Source organism: Tenrec ecaudatus, chromosome 14 (assembly GCF_050624435.1).
Source record: "Tenrec ecaudatus isolate mTenEca1 chromosome 14, mTenEca1.hap1, whole genome shotgun sequence".
Taxonomy (NCBI): domain Eukaryota; kingdom Metazoa; phylum Chordata; class Mammalia; order Afrosoricida; family Tenrecidae; genus Tenrec; species Tenrec ecaudatus.
The window spans coordinates 83,607,946-83,626,945 of NC_134543.1; the positions used below are offsets into that span (position 1 = coordinate 83,607,946).

General features: G+C 52.1%; 1 protein-coding gene across 1 annotated transcript; it reads right to left on the reverse strand.

The window, feature by feature from the left end:
• Positions 1-867: 867 nt before the first annotated feature.
• LRP10 (LDL receptor related protein 10) lies at positions 868-6,396 on the reverse strand. Its single transcript, XM_075530677.1, has 7 exons — positions 5,864-6,396; positions 5,428-5,472; positions 4,812-4,947; positions 3,611-3,801; positions 2,497-3,514; positions 2,109-2,238; positions 868-1,986 (listed from the first exon to the last, which is right to left on the reverse strand). The coding sequence occupies exons 1-7, from the start codon at positions 5,895-5,897 to the stop codon at positions 1,411-1,413; spliced, it is 2,130 nt and encodes a 709-aa protein (XP_075386792.1). The 5' UTR covers positions 5,898-6,396; the 3' UTR covers positions 868-1,410.
• Positions 6,397-19,000: the final 12,604 nt, after the last annotated feature.

The following is a 19,000-nucleotide window of genomic DNA, read 5'->3' on the forward strand; positions in this document are numbered from 1 at the left end:
ACACAAAGGGGCTGGTGGGTTGAAGCAAGCAGGGAGGAGGGAGGAGCCTGTTCCCCTGGGGCCTGGTTCTCTCCACTGGCTGTCAAACCTCCTCTCAAGGGATTCTAAGCTATTCTTTGCTCCGCCCTTTCACACTCTGGGGCAGCTTCTGTCACCTTAGCTGATTGCTAACATTTCTGGTGATCTCTCTCCCCCACCCTCCTCAGCCCTGGCTACTCTCGGTCCTTCAGCCAGCCTCTCTTTCTCAGATCCAGGGACCAGTCTAACTTAGGCCTTGGCTCTGACATTCCCTAAATTTCTGTGTCCTGGGGATTGGGTCTGCCTAGAATTCACGGCTCCAGGGCAAGTCTGACAGCACCCTTTAGAATCCAGCGTGGCCCTTTTTCTAGGGAGGCCTCTCAAGTTTGGCCAAGGAGATAACCACAATCCATGGCCACTCCTTGAATACTTGGCACTTTACTCGCTGTTTTTGCCTGCTCCAGACCTTCTGGCTGACAGTTCACACACGCGCTGGCTGAAACAGTTGGTGGAGGGCAGGAGACATGGCTCGTGCGTTCCCCAGGGGACAGCCTGCTCCTGGGAGTTGTGCTCTGGGAGTACTCCAACTGGGGGACCTGCATAGCTACAGGCCCATCTGGCTCCCCAGGCTTCCCCCTTAGCAGCGAGTCGAGGGACTTGGGGCTCAGTCTTTGTGGACCCTGGGCAGTGAATTGAAGTAAAGAGGGCCGGGGTCCTTCCAGTCTTACCCTTGGCGACCTGGGAGAATCAAGGCTGTGGGGGTTGGAAGCTAGGAGAGAGGGAGACCAGCAGTATAGACCGAGGTGGACACAGCGGCAGGGTTTTTTGCTCACAGCTCATTTCCAGAACTTTCAAATTTAGGATTCCTTTATTTTTTTCACTTTGGCTCCCTGGGAATGACTCAGCTATGGGACAAGTGCATTTTGCTGAGCTTTCTCTGAGCCAGATCCTGGTGGAAGGGTGACAGTGGACAAGACCTCAGGCCCTGCCCCAATCCTCCTTTGGGGGCTGGAACCTTTCCAGACGATTGGCATCTTGGTGCATAAGGTCACTTTGGGGTGGGGCTTTGGCAAGGATGGAATTTCCATGCCTCTGACCCCTTGGAAAATTAAACTTTTAAAACACCACCACGCAAATGACAGTGGGGTGGGGTAAGGGTGGTGGTGGTAGAGGGGGAGCTTGGCTGTGTGCAGGGTGGGATGGGGGAGGGGGCTCTGGGTAAACCCTTTCCTGCTCCTGAGGGACAGTGATTTTACAGCAGTGACACGGGGCAGGTGGGGGGGGGCGGCAGAGGGAAGCCTAGTCCCTTCAGACTGTAGGAGAGGGCTGCAATGGTGTAGAGGGGAAGGTGGTGTTATTACTGGAACCAGAGCCCTCTGGGAAGCCGGCCTCTCAGGCAAGCAGTGGCTCATCTTCTGCCTCGACCACCCAGACCTCTGGCTCTGCCAGGGGCAGGAGAAGGACATCGTCCTCGTCCGCTGGGGACAGGGCTGCCTGGGGCCCAGGCGCGGTCCGGGTTGGTCCTGGGCCATGCAGGCCGGGCAGAAGGCGGCCCCGCAGGACCTGCACCATCTCTGACAGCAGCGATGGCTGGAGGGCGGCTGAGGGCAGTGGCCCTGGGGCCTCAGGGAGGGCCGTGGGTGTGCTAGCAGATGGGAGGGGGGCCTTGGTGGGCAGCGGGGGTGCCTGCTCCCCATCCTGCCCACCCACTGCCCCACCCTCACGGGCTGGCCCCGTGCTGCCTTCTAGGGTCTCCAGGGGAGAAGTAGACGGTGTGGCCTGGGATCTGGTCTCGGGGGTCCGGGATGAGGGGTTAGTTCGGGGGAGCAGGCCCCAGCGGCGGAGGCGGCGGACCAGGCGGCGCACAGAGCGGCCCCGCTGGCGACGGCGGGTGCCCGGGGTTCCTCCAGGCGTCATATCCTGGCGCAGGATCTGCAGCAGAGAACGCAGGCTGCCCAGCACTGAGCTCTGCAAGCAGAGGGGAAGAAGTTCAAGTCGGAGGGAGGAAGGGAGGGAGCCCAGAGCCCCAAGGGAGCCAGGAGCTGTGGCCAGCTCAAGGAGGGGTTGGAGGGGGAGGGTGGGCGACATACGTCATTGGGGTTCTCTGTCGGGAAGTCCTCCACAGGGGGAATGGCTCCCTGGGCAATTAGCTGCCCGTAGGAGGGCGGGGCCTGCTGCTGCACAATCTGGGCTTCCATCCGGGAGAGAGGAGCGAAGACGCTGGAAGGATCGAAGGCGGCCCAGTCACTGGTGATTCCCGGGCTAGCAGCCCCCACAGTTTGGCCAGGCCTCTGGCCTCCAAACTCAAGACAGGCCAGCAGGGATGAGGCAACCCCCCACCTCCCCAATCAACCTGAGGACTGCCTTCAGGATCTAGACCTGCCCTCTCCTCACCTGAGCTCGCCTGTCCCTAGGGTGGGCAACTCTGAGCCCCCCCACACAAGCTGAGCCCTCCGCGTCCTCGACTTGGCCACTGACCTGTACTCCTGGGTGCGGATGGCGTAGAGTTTGCAGGTGCAGCCCAGGGCAATGACCAGCAGCAGGCCGCACACCAGGCTGCCAATGACGGCGGCCGTGATGACTTTGCGGGGCAGGGTGTAGGCGCAGGCCCACTCGTCGCTGCCGTCGGCACAGTCCGGCTGCCCGTCGCACACCCACGTTTCGTACACGCACTTCTCGTCCCGACACCGGAAGTTGCCCGGCTGGCATTGCCGACAGCGCTTCTCGTCCGCCCCGTCGGCACAGAAGGTCTGGTAGTTGCAGCGGTCGGCGGGCAGGTAGCAGGCGGTGGCCCCGGGCGTGCCGGCGGCCCCGCAGGGGAAGTGTCCAGGCGGGCACCCGGGGCAGTCTTCCTCGTCCGTGCCGTCGGCGCAGTCCCACGAGCCGTCGCAGCGCTGCGCTTCGCTGTAGCAGCGCTCGCCAGGGCCCTCGCCGGCCCCCAGGCCGGAGCTGGAGCCGCAAGGTCTATCCCAAGGCAGGCAGTAGCCCCGCACGTGGTAGGTGGCGTTGAAGCCTCGGCCGCTGCTCCAGGCCAATGTGTGGTAGGCCACGACGGCCTGGCCAGACAGCGTCTCCACGGTGACGGCCTTGCCATTGCTGAAGTAGGTGAGGCTGCGCAGCAGGCGAGGAGTTGCCGGGGGCCCAGCGCCGTCATACACGTGCACTGCGTCCCCGTAGCCTAGGTCCAGGGCCGTGAACCGCACAGCCAGCCGCCGGCCATCGTGAGGGTCCAGCAGCCAGAGGCAGGACTGGGGGTGGGACCCCGCGGCCGGGTGTGAGTAGCCAGGGGAAGAGAAGACCCCGTAGAAGGTCTCCAGGGTGCGGTTGCAGGGTGGGGCGGGGCCAGAGGCCGGCGTTGGGCCGAGGAAGGGGTCTGAGCTGCAGCCGGTCTCATCGGAGCCGTCGGCACAGTCGTCCACCCCGTCGCAGTGCCGCGCCCAGGGCACACAGCGGTGGTTCAGGCACTGGAACTCTTCCTGCAGGCACATCAGCCAGTCTGCGGGGAGGGGGGCCGTCAAGCTTTGGGAACTGGCAAAGATTCTCCCTTCCGCCCTGGAGTGCCCTCGGGGATGCCTCTCACTGTGCCGCCTACCTTGGCTGTAGGACAGCAGGAAGCCCTGGCCCATGGGTGCTCTGCCCCCGACATAGATGTAGGTGATGGTGACATTGCCTCCAGGCAGCTGCAGGGGGCTGGCTGGTGCCTGGCACAGGGAGATGAGGGGCTGGAGCGGGGAGTGCAGTAGGAGGCGCTCGGAGCCGCAGGCCAGGTGCAGCTTCTGGAACCTACCAGGGGGAGAACAAGGGCAGGATGTTCCGGACTGGGTGAGTGGGTGGGTGGGGGCTCCCTTCTATCCAGGAAGCTTCTTCACAAGCTGAATAGCCAGACAGAAACTCAGTCAACTGGAATGCCTGTGTAGTTAGCAGAGACAGTTCTCACAGAAGCCAGTGGGGGCACAGAGCCGGGAGGTACACCCTAGAACCACTCAAGAAGCCAACGACTTGCGTTCAGGATCGGAGCTAGAGCAGATATACTGCTTTCTAGTTGTCACCCAAGTGACGCTGTCACCTGAGTATGGCACCAGCTGCAGCTGGCAATGACCATACCGTTCCATGGGCCTGCCCACTCACTGCCATTGCGTCCATTGTGACTCATAGCCACCCTGCAAAACCGAGCAGGTTTTCTGAGGCTGTCAATCTTTATGGAAGCAGACTGCAACGTCATTCTCCCAGAGTGGCTGCTGAGTTTAAACTGCGGGTCCTGCAGCAGCCCAGGGTGCAACTCGCTTTGCCAGCAGGGCTTCTTAGTTCAAAGGGAATGCTTCGCCGCTGCTGGAAATGGCCCTGATATTCCCATCCCTCTGCCCAACAGCCTGTCCTTAAGATTGCCCTTGCACGGGGGTGGGGGGTGGGGGGGTGGACTGTGTGAGGCAAATACCCAGGCAATAACCCAGGCCTAAAGCCCATACTCCGAGGACCATGGGAAATGTTAGAAAGACCCGAGGCGGTCAAGGAAGGTCCTGATGGGCAACAGATAAAAAAAGAGCCACCTCAGATCAGTCCTATCCGAGCCCAGACTGACTAAGAGAAATGGCAAGACTCAAGCTAGATGTCCTAGGGCTGCCCCCGGCCCCAGCCCAATTCACCAGAACAAGCCAGGTTCTCAGGGAAGCCTAGGCAAATAGAATTCTTGTTTTCTGTTGGAAAAGGGGTAAAAATTCCTTGGAGGTATAATCTCTGGAGAGGTTGGGGCAGGGGGTTGGGAGTAGGAACTGGGCCGTGCCTTCGCTTCTCACCTGAGGGTTACAGTCTGCTCCTTACTGCCCAAGATGAGCCAGGTGCAGTTGGCAGGGGAGCTGCGGCTGTCCCGGCCTAGAGGCCTCTGTAAGCTGCCCTGCACCCCCAACAGCACCGCTGGAGGATCCTCACAGGCTGCAGAGAGGAAGTCGGACACCAGTCATGAAGTCATGGGCATCCCACCCCTCCCCAGGCATGAGGTCCTGAAAGGCCTTGACTCTTTACAAAGGGAGGGGGTACTCCCTCTCTCTCCACCCCCTCATACCTCAGGTGCCCCTTCCTTCACACGGTCATCAATACTACCAAACCCTCATACAATACTGTGCCAGCCACTGAACTAGGAGCTAGGGCTGTCCTTTGTAACCTGAGAAAGACTACATTCTAGTAAGGAAGCTCACACATGGACAGTTGAAAAAAACAAAATGTAGTACATGGCAACCGCCAGGTGAGGGCCCACAGCCAGCCTCGGTTTCCTCACCTGTAAAATAAGGATGGGTGATCTCTACTCCAAGACCGGGGTGGGTGCCAGCGGAACTTGGAAAGGAGTGAGACCTTCTCTGGTCCTCACCATTGCCAAGCCTGCGAGGGTACCCAAAGGGCTCCCCCTTCACTCACCTGGATTTGGGAAAAGGATCCGGTCTGGATGCGCCAGCGCACCCCCTAGAGGAGGAGGGGGAGAGGGCAGGACCGTGAGTCACCCTTCGGAATGCTCAGTACCTGAGTGGCTCAGGAAGGAAGGAAGGAAGCCATCTGGGACTTCCGGGGTGGGTGGGGGGCAGAGGGGGGCAGTTTGTGAGTGGGAGTGGCTGTGGAGTTTGACAGGAGCGGAAGGGCCAGCTGCAGGGCCAGTGGGGGTCTAGGATGCGGGACGACGGCTCAATGGTGAGGCTGGGGACTTCCCGGGGGGTTGGGGCCCCGCGCAGTGCTAGGTGTCAGGTAGGGTGGGGTAAAGGGTTCGCAGAGGGAGGGAACTGGAGCCCTGGGTCCAGTGACAGCCCCGGGAGGGGGGCAGGGGGTGGGCCGGGAGGGCGGTCTCCTTTCGGTTTCTTACCCAAGAGGAAGAGCAGGAACGTGGTGGGCAGCATCCTGGGCCGTCCAGAGGAGCAGGCAGCGTCCCGGAAGTTCTGTCGTCTACCCGGTGGCGCGACGGCGTCCAGGGGGCCCCATGGCCTGGGCGCCTCGACCCGTGCTCTGGGTGCCAGGGCTGGGGGCGGGGAGGCGACGGCCCCGGAGCAGGGGCGGTGCCCTCGCCAACTTCAGAGTTGTTTTCCTCGCCGCCGCCTTCTCGCTCGAGGCCGGCTCCCGACTCAGGGTCCCGTGCCGGGGCGCGCCCTCGCTCACCGCCCGCCCGCAGGCCGCGGGCGCCCCTGCCCAGGCCCGGCCGCCACCTGCCGGGGCTTGAGGTCACTTCGCTTCCGGGCCAAACTTTGCCGCCGGTCACCGCGCGGGCGGGCCCAGCCGCCGCTCAACTTCTCCAGCGCGCAGCCCGGGGGCGCGCCAGCGAGCGGGAGGGGCGAGGCGGACGGCCGGCCCTGCGCTCCGGCCCGGGCCCAGGCGGTGCCCCCGCCAGCCGCCGGGGGAGGGGGAGAGGGGGGAGGAGCCGGGCCCACGGACGGGCGGAGGGGGCGGGCCCGAGCCGGGCCCCGCCCCTGCCCATCACCGCGCGGGCCCGCCCACTTTAACCCCTGCCGGGCTGCGCCATCCGGCACCTCGCGCGCGTTAGGAGACACACACGCTTGTCACGGGACCACCACGCATCACATCACCGTCACGCAGGGCTCTTTCCTTGGAATCCTAACAAGCTCCTCTGGCCATTTCTGGCCCCCGTCTGAGATCCTTAAAAACATTTTTTTTGGGGGGGGGGCGATGAGCGCGCCTGTATCATCGCAATGACCTTGCGCGCGCGGTGTTTTAAGCGTTTACTCCGCACTCCTCACCCTGCCTCACTCTTCCTCTACTTTGAAACTTGCGTTAGGGTGCCCAGTTGGCTGCTCAGCCCAGTACCCTCGGGGCTCTCCGCGCTGAAGCACAGTTAAAACTCCAGACAGGCAAATCAACAAACATGCCACTGGTTGCCTGTGTGACCTTGAGAAAGGGCAACCCCGTGCTTCCCGGTTGTGAGATGGGGCTGGTAACCACAGCGCACAGACCTCTCCGGTTCTCTGTCTGTCTGTCGGAGGAAGCACTTCTTACCTGCTCACAGGTTCCATTATTCGCATTGTGGGCACATACTTCTGTGAGTGCAGGATGACCCTCAAACACATTTTAATCCTACCAGGAAATTATTAATCCCTGATAAGGAGTAGCCATAAACATTAGCCACTATTAGAAAATACTCGAGTCTTTCAGACACTTAAAAAAATCATTTTATTGGGGGCCCATACAACTCATCACAATCCATACATTCATCCATTGTGTCAAGCACATTTGTACATTGGTTGTCCTCATCATTCTCAAAACATTTGCTTTTTACTTGAGCCCTTGGTATCAGCTCCTCATTAACCCCCCACACTCTAACCCTTGATAATTTATAAATTATTATTTTGCCATGTCTTACACTGTAAGACGTCTCCCCTCACCCACTTTTCTGTTTTCCGTTCTCCAGGGAGAGGGTTATATTTAGATCCTTGTGATCAGTTCCCTCTTTCTCCTCCCACCTTCCCTCTACTCTCCTGGTATCGCTAATCTCATTATTGGTCTTGAGGGGTTCGTCTGTCCTGGATCCTTGTGTTTCCAGCTCTTATTTGTACCAGTGTACCTCCTCTGGTCTAGTTGTATTTGTAAGGTAGAACTGAGATCATGATAGTCGGGGTGGTGGGGGGGAAGGGAGGAAGCATTAAGTTGCACATACAAGCATGCACCACATAGCGTGTGTGGACAAGGCCCAACCGCATAGACATTCGTGATCCCATCAGTTTTTTGTTTTTTTTATCTCCTCCAGAAATCAGAAAGTATTTATTGGCTGGATTTATAACTCAAGGCTTACAGTTTGAAATCATCCGCTGCTCGGCAGAAGAAAGACTTGGCTTTCTACTCCCGTAAAAAGTTACAGTCTTGGAAACCCACATGGCAGTTCTACCCTGCCCTATAGGGTCGCTCTGAGTCACTGGACTGGGTGGCAGTGTTTTGGGGGGGCAGAGGTAAGTGACCTTCCAGGAATGTGGGCGGATCTGGAGCCCCTCCCTCTGAAGCCTGGCCCAGCTGCCCCACTCACTCCCTGGGTATCCACTCCCCACCCTCCCAGTCACCTCTATAGTAGAACCTTTACCCCGCTCTCCTGTGGTGGAAGAGCCTGGAAGAAGTGAGTGTGCTCGCAAAGCCTTGCCCCAGTCACAGGGCTTCGGGCCCATGAGACGGCAATGGTGATGGAGGAAGGGGGACCTCCTGTGGAAGTGCTTGGGGCACTCCTGGGGCGGAGGGTCTCTTGCCTGTGTGGGTGGGGGGCTGCAGCCGCAGTGGATTACACTTGAAGCCCTTGCTGCAGGTCTCCTGAGGCACAGCTTCCCATCCACATGTGGCCCTGCTGGTCCTGGAAACCCTTACTGGGGCCACTCAGACAGCTCACTCCGCAGACTGACTCAGGGCGACCCTATCAGGCAGGGTAGAACTGTTCTTGTGAGTTCCTGAGATTGTAACTATTTAAGGGAGTAGACCCCTCCAGCTTTCCCCCAGGGAGTACCTGGTGGTTTAGAACTGCTGACCTTGTAGTTAGCAGCCCAATTCTTAACCACTAGACCACAGTCCTATTCAAATCACCCCACCTGAGCTGATGGTACTGGGGGCTTCTATAGCAGGAGTATCATTTACCAGATGCCCCACTTCTGCGTGGAGATCTAGACACCCCAAACTGCCATGGGCTCCATGGAAAGGTCTCCAGTATGCTCCTCAGCACGATTGTGTCATGGTCCACCCCAACCTCCAGAGGGCACTTCAGGGCCAGAGACTGAGGATCAATGAGGTGACGCCAGGTCTCATGGTGGTGATAGGCTCTAGGAGGTGTACTGGTGGCAGATGGACAAAGGGCAAGAGGGAACCCCTGATTGTCCCCCGCAGGGCCGCCATTTTCCATGAGGTCGCACTTGGAACCCTACTGTGGTAGTTATGTAATGGTTTGTCAGTTTGAGAGGATTCAGAGTGCAGGGGTGGAGTCTAGCCTGTCAATCAGGTCATAGCCAATTAGGCCTCTGGGTGAGCATGGTCTTCTCCTAAGGATTCTGGGAACTCCTGGAGATGGTAGCCACTCGATCTCACCTCACACCCTCGGAGACATTGCACCTGACAAGACACATGGAGCTATACTAGTGCCCTGAGCTGGATGAGCCACGTGGAGACCCCTGCCAGTGCTGAGATGCTTACAAGCACCACTGGGTCCACAAGACTTTCCACCCACTGGCCTGTGATCTTCCTGCATTCAGCATCATTGCATGTGTTTCGTGAGTCCGAAGAGGGTGTTATAGATTGATATCAGACATAAGGGCTAATAGTGGACTTAGGGACTTGATCTGGACTGGGCTGGGATGTTTTCTTAATGTACAATTACTCTTTATATAAAGCTCTCTCTTATACACATATGAGTGTCTCTGAATTTATTTCTCTAGTCTACCCAGACTAACACACCTACCCTTACTGTTTCAGTAGAGGTAAGGTCTCAGGGAAGTCCCTTCAGCTCATAGGGCAGCAGACCCTCCCTCTGAGCTCAGGCTCCAGCCTCTCCCACTGTAACAGCCAAAGCAGGAAGGGGTACCTGCACTGAGGGGTCAGGACTACATATCCTCCACTTGCTCTTCCCAGATGTGCGGATGGCGAAGGGCCAGATCATAGAAAGGATAACTGCAGAGAACAGCCACATGGGCTCGGACTCGAGGTTCCACACAAGCCTGGGGCCCTTAGATGTTATCTGAGTCAGGAATTGTGCAAGCACTGTGTTGTATACTGCGCACAATGCCTACATCATATTATATCCTATTGTGCAGCAGGTGTTGTGTATGCTGTTACATAGCTATGTTTTTCCTGTAACCCTCTCAACGATGTGGTTTCCAGAAAGAAAGAATCGCCAAGAAGAATGAGACACCCAGAGCCAGAGTTGAAGAGTTAAAACATAGCCAAATGAACAAATATACAAAACATAATATAGCTACGTAGTTGGGTGCAATCCTCATCATCAGGAAAAATGACCCCCCAGGTCAGAACAAACCTTTATCCATATCTGTGGGGGGGCTTCTGGAAGTTCATAGGAAAATGGAGTTACAAGATAATGGAATTTCCCCGTGAGCTTTTTGGAGGCTTCTCATATTTCCACAAGATGGATTCACACGGGAGCAGATCCTGTTGTCTGCATGAGGGGTTCTGTGCATCTGAGCTTAGCCAACAGCACTTCACAGCGACATATTTACCCATGAGCCTTTCTAGGGAAAGGCCCTGTGCTAGCCCCCGAGGGGTAGGATTTAAGAGTAAGTTCAAGCAAGAAGAAAAATGAAATTAAAGAAGACTTTAATTTCGAGTCGGCATCAACTCGATGGCAGGGAGTTGAGTTTGGTACTTTTAGTGAGTTTAAACTGTAACTAGTTTACCGAGTCTAAGCGTTTGATTATAACTGGATTACAACTCATTGCAAAGAAAACCAAACTCCTCACCACTGGACCAATATCTTGCAAAGAGCCACAGTCATTGCTCATGGAAGCAGCAGTCAAGAGATCCAGGGACATATTGCATTGGGTAAATCTGCCGCACACCACCTCTTTGAAGTGTTGAAAAGCAAACAGGTTACTTTGAGGACTAAGGTCCTTCTGACCCAAACCATGGCATTTTCAATGGCCTCAGATGCACGTGAAAGTTGGACATCGAACAAGGAAGAACCGATGCACTCGAACGAGAGTGCTGGCACTATTGAAAGTGTCATAGATTGATAAATAAATAAGCAAATCTGGCTTGGAAGAAGTAGAGCCAGAATCTGCTCCTAAGAGGCCAGGTGGGCGAGGCTTTGTCTCTCAAACTTTGGACATGTTATCGGGAGAGACCAGTCCCTGAAGACAAGAACATCATCCTTGGTAATGCGGAGAGGCAGCAAAAAAGAGGAAGGCCGTTGTCAGGATGGATAGACACAGTGGCAGCCACGATGGGCGCGAGGGTAAAGCGGGTTGTGAGGACGGCGCAGGACCGGGCTGTGTTTCGTTCTGTTGTCCACTGGGTTGCTCGGAGTTGGAACTGGCTCCAAGGCACCTAAGAAGAACAGTAACTGCAAGGGTCTAGCTCCACGTCAATCTCCTCCTGGTCCCCAAGCGCCTTTGGACGGGTGTATGGCCATGTTCCTGGGGGTCTTTGAGGAACTGTGGCACACAGAGGAAGTCATAGGAATGGGCATGGGTGGGGACAGGGGGAAATGAGGAGCTGATACCCAGGGCTCCAGTAGAAAGCAAATGTTTTGAGAACAATGAGGGCAACAAATATACAAATGTGCTGGACACAATGGATGGCTGGCTGGATGGAGATAAGAGTTGTAGGAGCCTGCAATAAAATGATTTAAAAAAAAGAAGAAATGGGCAGATGTTTGGATTTTCAAAAATATAGCTGATACTAATACTTAGCATATGTCAGGCATGATTTAAACACAGCACCTACATCATCTCCTCTAATCCTCACCGCACCCCTAGGTGGCATTTAGATCATTGTTTTACATTTGAGGAAACTGAGTCATAGACAGGTTGGGTAGCTTATTTACATGACAATACTAACATGTACAGAAACCAAGGGGGGGACTCAGCTGTCTGAGTCAGAGTCCTTGTTCTTAGATGTAAGAGATTCTGGAAATTCCAGGGCAAGTTAATTTCAAGACCTGGCTAATTTCTGGAGCAGAAGACTTGTGAATTTGCAATGAAGGAAGAAATCATGTGTTTGCCATCCTCCTGTCGGCTCTTCCATTCACCTTCCTGCCTTGCCCTGCAAACTGCAATCCAGCGCCTCCTGTGAGTGCGATCGAGACGCGTGCCTGGGAGATACGAAAGGAAGGGAAAGGAGCATCCAACACAGTCCCTGCTTCCTCTGCTTCAGCTGTGACTCCGACAGGAGCTGAGGCGCGTGCGTAGTTCCAGCACCCACTGGCCAGCCCAGCCCTTGGGCCCCGTAACACCTCCTCCTCCAGTTTCCTGTGTGGCTAGTTCGGGCTTCCAGCATGATCTTCATTTGGCTTTCACTTTTCATTATCTTCCTGACTACACCATTGAGCAATTCCTGTCCATAGTATCCTTCTCAGGCAGAGTAGAACCCCGTCCCCTGGACTTCCGGGACTCTCTCTTTAGGGGAGTAGCAAGCCTGTTGCTCTCCATGGGCCAGCTGGTGGTTTCAAACTGCTGACCTCATGGGTAGCAGCGCAACTCGTTACTGCTACGATGCCATCGGTGCTCAGCCTTCCTCCTGCCGCAACCCTTAAATACAGTTCCTCAGGTGGTGGGGACCCCCAACCATAACATGACTTTCGTTACTACTTCATCACTGTCATTCTGCTACTGCTATGAATCGTCATGTGATAGGCAGGATGTGTTTTCATTGTTACAAATTGAACATAATCAAAGCATTGTGGCTAATCACAAAACAATATGCAATTCTATGTTGTGAAGTATTTATTGCTTTTAAAAAAATTAAATCATTTTGTTGGGGACTTGTACACCACTTATCACCATCCACATACATCCACTGTGTCAAGCACATTTCTATATTTGTTGCCATCGTCATTCTCAAAACATTTGCTTTCTACTTGAGCCCTTGGTATCAGCTCCTCATTTTCCCCTCTCCCTTTCCACTTCCCCCTCCCACATGTACCCTAGAGTATTTATTTCTAATGACAAATAAATGAAATTTATGGCAAAATTTGAATCATGCATGATGTAGCATGAGTAACAGTCTTCACGCTGGGTACTCATAGGTGGGTGTATCTGCGTGTGGGTGGGGACCGCCTGGAACTGGAGAGAGAAGCTGCCGTTTCTCGGTTCCTAAGACTTTCGGAATTCTGTGCTTTCCGATGGTCTTAGGTGACCCCTGTGAAAGGGTCGTTCGACCCCAAAGGGGTAGCAGCCCACAGGTTGAGAACTGCTTCACTACACCATTTGGCACCGGCTGGTTTCCTGACCAGAACTTGATTGACGGAGGTGATCATTACTACATCTGGTATGGATTTGCCCCCAAACTAGGCACATTACAAGAAAGCCATCCTCTTTGTGGGGAATATTACTTGGCAGTACCATAAACATAGATCACAGGGATGTAAACTAATAGGAAAATATGGGCTGGCCGGTATCATGACTGCAAGTATGGCGCCGACTGATGTATTTAATAGTGAACCTATCCAAGCGGATGCCAACCTGGAGAGCCCCAGTCAGCAGGCAAAAAATGATTTAAATGAACTTGTAGAAGGTGAATCAATCAGATTTTCACGTGACAGAAATTGGAATTGAAAGATGAAAGACAGACTAAGGAGTCTAAAAGTGTTGACATCCTAGACTGACAGATTTAAAGGACTTACAACCACAGAAGAGATTTTAGCACAAAGCTTCAAAACATCAATTTATTTAAAAGAACATGCTGCTGGTATCATTGAGTCAGTTCTGACTCATAGCGACATTCTTGAACCTGAACACAGCACTATTTGGTCTACACCATCCTTAGGATCATTGCTGTGCTGGCGTCCAAAGCTGAAGTTACTGTGTCACATCCACCTCAATGACCCACCAAAGGGACTAAACGCATTGCCTGGGTCAGCTAAGACTTCACCCTTTACAGGAGTAGAAAGCCTTATTTTCTCCTGGGGCAGCTGGCGGTTCTGAACTGCTGACCTTGCAGTTAGCAGCCCAACACATAACCACTACACCACCTGGGTCCTATCACACTGATAGATGGTTCACATGTTATTTATGTGAAGTGGGATTAGGGAGTGCTATCAGGTCTAAGTAGTGGTGGGATTTAAATAATTTAACAATCGGCTCACTGCCCTGATGACGGTTTTAAGAATAAAAAAAGATATCCCAACAAGTCGTTTATTATATCATACAGTTAATGCTTAATTAAGAACAATAAAAGAGGCACACAAAACTAGAGTATAAGAGCTTTGAAATTTAATGAAAAATATTCAATAATACTTGACAAAAACTATAAAACTGTTATTTAAGATATTTCTATATTGCTTCTTTTTTTTTTTTCTTTCCCAGATTCTTTGTCCCCCATACTACTTCTTGATTGGAGTCCTCACTTACGCTATCCTTTGCTTTTCTGCGCGCATTATCGGCCGGGTGATGTGCCCCGAACCATCCTTTTACTGGAGGCGTGGGATCCCATCCTTCATAGGGTTGATATTTTACAAGCAGGCGACTTCTCTTCTCTGAGCATTTTCTATCAGGACGTCCATCAAGAAGCTATATGGAGATATCACGAGTAGCAGTTTTATTGCTTTTGAAAAGCTTCTTCTGAACTTACAGAAGCCGTTTGGACAATATTTTTAGCTTAAAAAATTTTTAAATTTAATTTAATTTATTTTTAGCTTTTTGAACACTTTCACTCCTCATATCTTGTGGGGATGTGGGGTGTAAGGCAAAGTTAAAATGAATGCCGGCAGGGCACCCTCTGGTAGCTTGGCACCATTCCTCTTTATGGCTTATGTTTGTTCAGTGCAGTAACAAACGCAGAACCAAAAGCCAAACTCACTGCCATCGAGCCGATGCCGACTCACAGTGACCCTATGGGACAGGGGAGAACTGCCCCTGTCGGTTTCTGAAAATGCAAGGAAACGAACATGTAGTATTTTCATCCAAAGTAAAACGAGTTTTATGAAATCAATCAATAAATATCACAAGCATAGTTCCATCTAATTGCTTATGTCTATGGACAGAATGAACATTACTATGAACGCTTAGAATACGCTGTTGGGCAGATGAGTCTCAAAAGAGTAAGGATTGTAATTTGTGATTTCCACCTTGGACAGGTAGCCCGCCTTAGAGAGAACTGTGACTAAGTCCCATTTTAAGAACCAGTTCACTGAACTCAACAGAAAATAAGGTATCAGTTCTGCCAAACCAGCGCAAACTGGCTGAATCCCACCACTGATTCTAAACACACGTGGATTCTGGCACGGCTACTTGAGCACCTGCGTTCTAAATGCATTGTGGGGATGAATTTGCAACTCTTTTTAATATATTCAAGCCATGGAATTTTATATGGTACCTGAATTGTATGTCAATAATACGCTTTTGCTTTATTTTGTTTTTTAAAAAAATCATTTTATTGGGGTCTCGTATGTTTTTTTTAAGAGCTAGTATTTGAAAATTGGTCTCTGAACTCAGCCTGAGTTCCAAGTTGTTTTTTTTTTTTTTTCGTGATCCAAGCGAATTTAATGAAAGTTCAAAGAAGCATCAGGTTTTACGCGGGAGCTCCAAGTTTTCTGTGTTTGTTTGGTAACGTCTGTATGTCTCCCTGCGTGAAAGCAGGGTAATGGTAATGCACTAGCTATCGCTTGCTGTTTAACTAATTACCCCCAAATCTGGTAGATTAGCACAACGCATATTGACCCTTCTCTCTCTCTGTTTCTATGGGTCACCACACTACTTCGATGGCGCTGCTGGCCTAGAGTCTAGTGAGCTGAAGGTGTAACAAGACCTAGAGGATCCGCATCACACACATACATGCCTGGCAAGGAAGTGCTGTCTGTCGCAGGAGTCCTCAATTCCTGCTCCTGTGGTTTCTCCACAGGCTGTAGGAGTGTCCTCATGACGGGTCGCTGGCTTCCCCCAGAATGAATAATTCAGGAGAAAGCAAAGAGGTAGCAGGGCTGTCCCGAAGCACCCGCCCTCATTTCTGTAGGGTCCTTTGCGTTATATAGGCCAGCCCTCCTCTTTGTGGTAGGAGACCACATCAGCCTGAGTGCCAGAAGGTAACACTACTGAAAGCCATCTTTGGGACCTGTTTACCATGCCAGCCCTCTGCCCACTCCCTTGACCTCCCCGTACACACAAAATACACTCAACTCTGCCAAGCCTCCTCCCCAAAGTCTCGAAGCTTGCCGTCTGGTATGAAGTCATTTCAAAGAGGCCCAGATACAGACGAGGTCGTCTTGAGAAGAGTCTGAGGAAGAGCTCCCGAGTGCAGCCCTTTTGACCCTGAAGGCTTTCACAAGCATCTGTGCAGGACAGTCACTTTGGGAGCACGTGGTAGACACGAAGGAGTCTCTGGTCCACAGCAGTTCTAAAAGCTAGCTGGGCCCGTCTGAGCTGTGGCTGGCGAAGACTCCAGACCTCAGCATAACTCCGCACGAGTCCTACTTCGGCTCTCGCTCTGCCCCTGAACTTGCCCCTGAATTCTCACTCTCCGTGCTTACAGCTCTTTCATCTCCCCAGCCTGGGCGGTGTTCTGCCTGTAGAAGTTTGGGGTCTAAAGGCCTCTTTTCATTTTGCATTGTCTCTGCCCCTTTGAATCAAAGCTTGTGGTGTTTCCGCCAAGGGAGTCCTTTTAAAATGTGTGTGGAGTGGGGGGAGGGAGGGAAAAGAGGAGCCCCAGGACTCAACAGAAAGTAAATGTCTAGAAAAGAACGCTGGCAGCACATGGATAAAGATGCTCGATACCACTGATGTCTGGATGGTGACAAGAGTTGTAAGAGCCCCGAATAAAATGATCTTTTAATGAAAAATAAATAAGTAAAAAATGAAATGTTTGTGGACCTACCATGTAGCTTATTATTTATTTAAAAAATACTTTTATTGGGGGCTCTTACATCTCTTATCACAATCATATATTCATCCAGTGAGTCAAGTACATTTGCACATATGCTGCCATCATCATTTTCAAAGCATTCTCTTCCCACTTGAACCCCTGATATCAGCTCCCCATTTCTTCCCCCTCCCTCCACTGCTTCTCCTCCTGCATGAATGGATAAGTTATAGTTTATTATTTTCATATCTTACATCATCCTCTGTTGCCCCTCACCCACTTTTCTGTTATTTGTCCCCCTGGGAGGGAGTTCTAGGTTGATCCTTGTGCCTACCATGTATCTTATTGAGATACACAAAAGTCGTACCTATAAAGAAATCCTTCTCTATGTTGGGCTTCTGCTGAAACTGAGGTGGAAAAATACTTTGTATGTGCATTTATCTTAAAAAAAATAATTTTATTGGGGGCTCATACAACTCTCATCACAATCCATATATACATCCATTGTGTCAAGCACATTTGTACATTTGTTGCCCCCATCGTTCTCAAAATATTTGCTTTCCACTTGGGCCCCTGGTATCAGCTCTTCATTTTCCCCCACCCTCCCCACATCCCTCCTTCATGAACTCTTGATAATTTATAAATTATTATTATTTTGTCCTGTCTTACACTGTCTGATATCTCCCTTCACCCACTTTTCTGTTGTCTGTCCCCCAGGGAAGGGGGTTATATGTAGATCATTGTAATACCCCACCCTCCCTCTACCCTCCCAGTATCGCCACTGGTCCTGAAGGGATCATCCGTCCTGGATTCCCTGTGTTTCCAGTTTCCATCTGTACCAGCGTACATCTTCTGGTCTAGCAAGATTTGTAAGGTAAAATTGGGATCATGATAGTGTGTGTGCGCGGGGGTGGGGGGAGGAAGCATTTACAAACTAGAGGAAAGTTGTATGTTTCATTGTTGCTACACTGCACCCTGACTGGCTCATCTCTTCCTCCCTGACCCTTCTGTAAGGGGATGTCCAATTGTCTACAGATGTGCTTTGGGTCTCCACTCCGTACTCCCCCTCATTCACAATGATACGATGTTTTGTTCTGATGATGCCTGATACCTGCTCCCTTCGACACCAGTGATCACACAGGCTTCCATGTGGGTTTTGTTGCTGCTGAGCTAGATGACCACTTGTTTACCTTCAAGCCTTTAAGACTCCAGATGCTATATCTTTTGATAGCTGGGCACCATCAGCTTTACCACATTTGCTTATGCACCTGCTTTGTCTTCAGTGAATGTGTCGGGAAGGTGAACATCAAAGAATGCCAAATTGTTAGAACAAAGTGTTCTTGTGTTAAGGGAGTACTTGAGTTGAGGCCCAATGTCCATCTGCAACCTTAATTCTTAACATATAGATATGAGTACATAGTTCTATTCCCCTCTCATTTTATATATATTTACATATGTACATGCTTATATTTAGACCTCCATAAACACCCTTTGCCTCCTAGCTCTTTCCTCTATTTCCTTTTACTTTCCTCTTGCCCCACTATCATGCTCAGCCTTCATTTGGGTTTCAGTAATTCCTCTCGGTTACATTACCCTTGGTCACGCCCTACCTGGCCTCCTACACTCTCCTTACCACTGATTTGGATCACTAGTTGTTCCCTTGTCCCTGGGTTTGTTAACACCACTTCCTTTCCCTGCCACCTCCCACTCTCCCATGTCCTCAGGAGCTGTCAGTACTGTTGTTTTCTCCTCCAGATTGTTCATCCAGCCTGTCTTATTTAGACAGACCTGCAGAGATAATAACATGCACAAAAACAAGACAGAGCAAAACCAAGCAATAAAAGAAAACAAAACAACAACACTAACAAGCCAATGACAAAAATCAAAACAAAACACAAAACGAAAGAAAAGCTTGTAGTTAGTTCAAGGACTCTTTGTTGGCCTTTAGAAGTGTTTTCCAGTCCAGTCTGATGGGGCACCAAGCCCTGGCGCCAAAGTCTATTTTTGGTATTCCCTGGGACTTCGTTGCTCTGTTCTGCTTGCTGTTCTGTTCCACGCCCTTGGTGTTTTGCCTTGGTGTGGTGGGATCAGATCAGGCATAATTCCCATACTGTGTTTCCAGTGTTGTCCCCTGTGGGGCTATGAGTCAGTGAGGGATGTCATGTCTCATAGTGGGGCCGGCCATGTGATCTTCTCTGTGCACTGGCTGCTCTGAGCAGGAATATCATCCTCAAGGCTTGGTGGGCCAGGATGTGCTCCACTCTCTCTTCCTCCCCCCTCATTTGCTCCTGTGTGCTCTGCTCAGACATGTCCCTCTCCCTGAGCTGCAGCTTCAGTGCTGTTCTCTGAAGTGAATTCTTCTGGGGGGGAAAGGCAGGTGTCCATGTAGTTGGGATTGGGGCTGGACCCTCAGACCTCTCCACTGGTTCCCTACTCCTTGTTAGGGACAATACTCTGAAGTTTTATATAAGCCCAATCATTTGGACCAAATGGTCTTCCTAGG

Excerpts from the sequence above, each read along its gene's own strand:
- LRP10 (XM_075530677.1), bottom strand. The coding sequence starts at position 5,897 with ATGCTGCCCACCACGTTCCTGCTCTTCCTCTTGG. Across the intron at positions 3,515-3,610 it reads CCTGCTGTCCTACAGCCAAG|ACTGGCTGATGTGCCTGCAG; the intron begins GTAGGCGGCACA and ends CCCTCCCCGCAG. Across the intron at positions 1,987-2,108 it reads CGACAGAGAACCCCAATGAC|AGCTCAGTGCTGGGCAGCCT; the intron begins GTATGTCGCCCA and ends CTCTGCTTGCAG.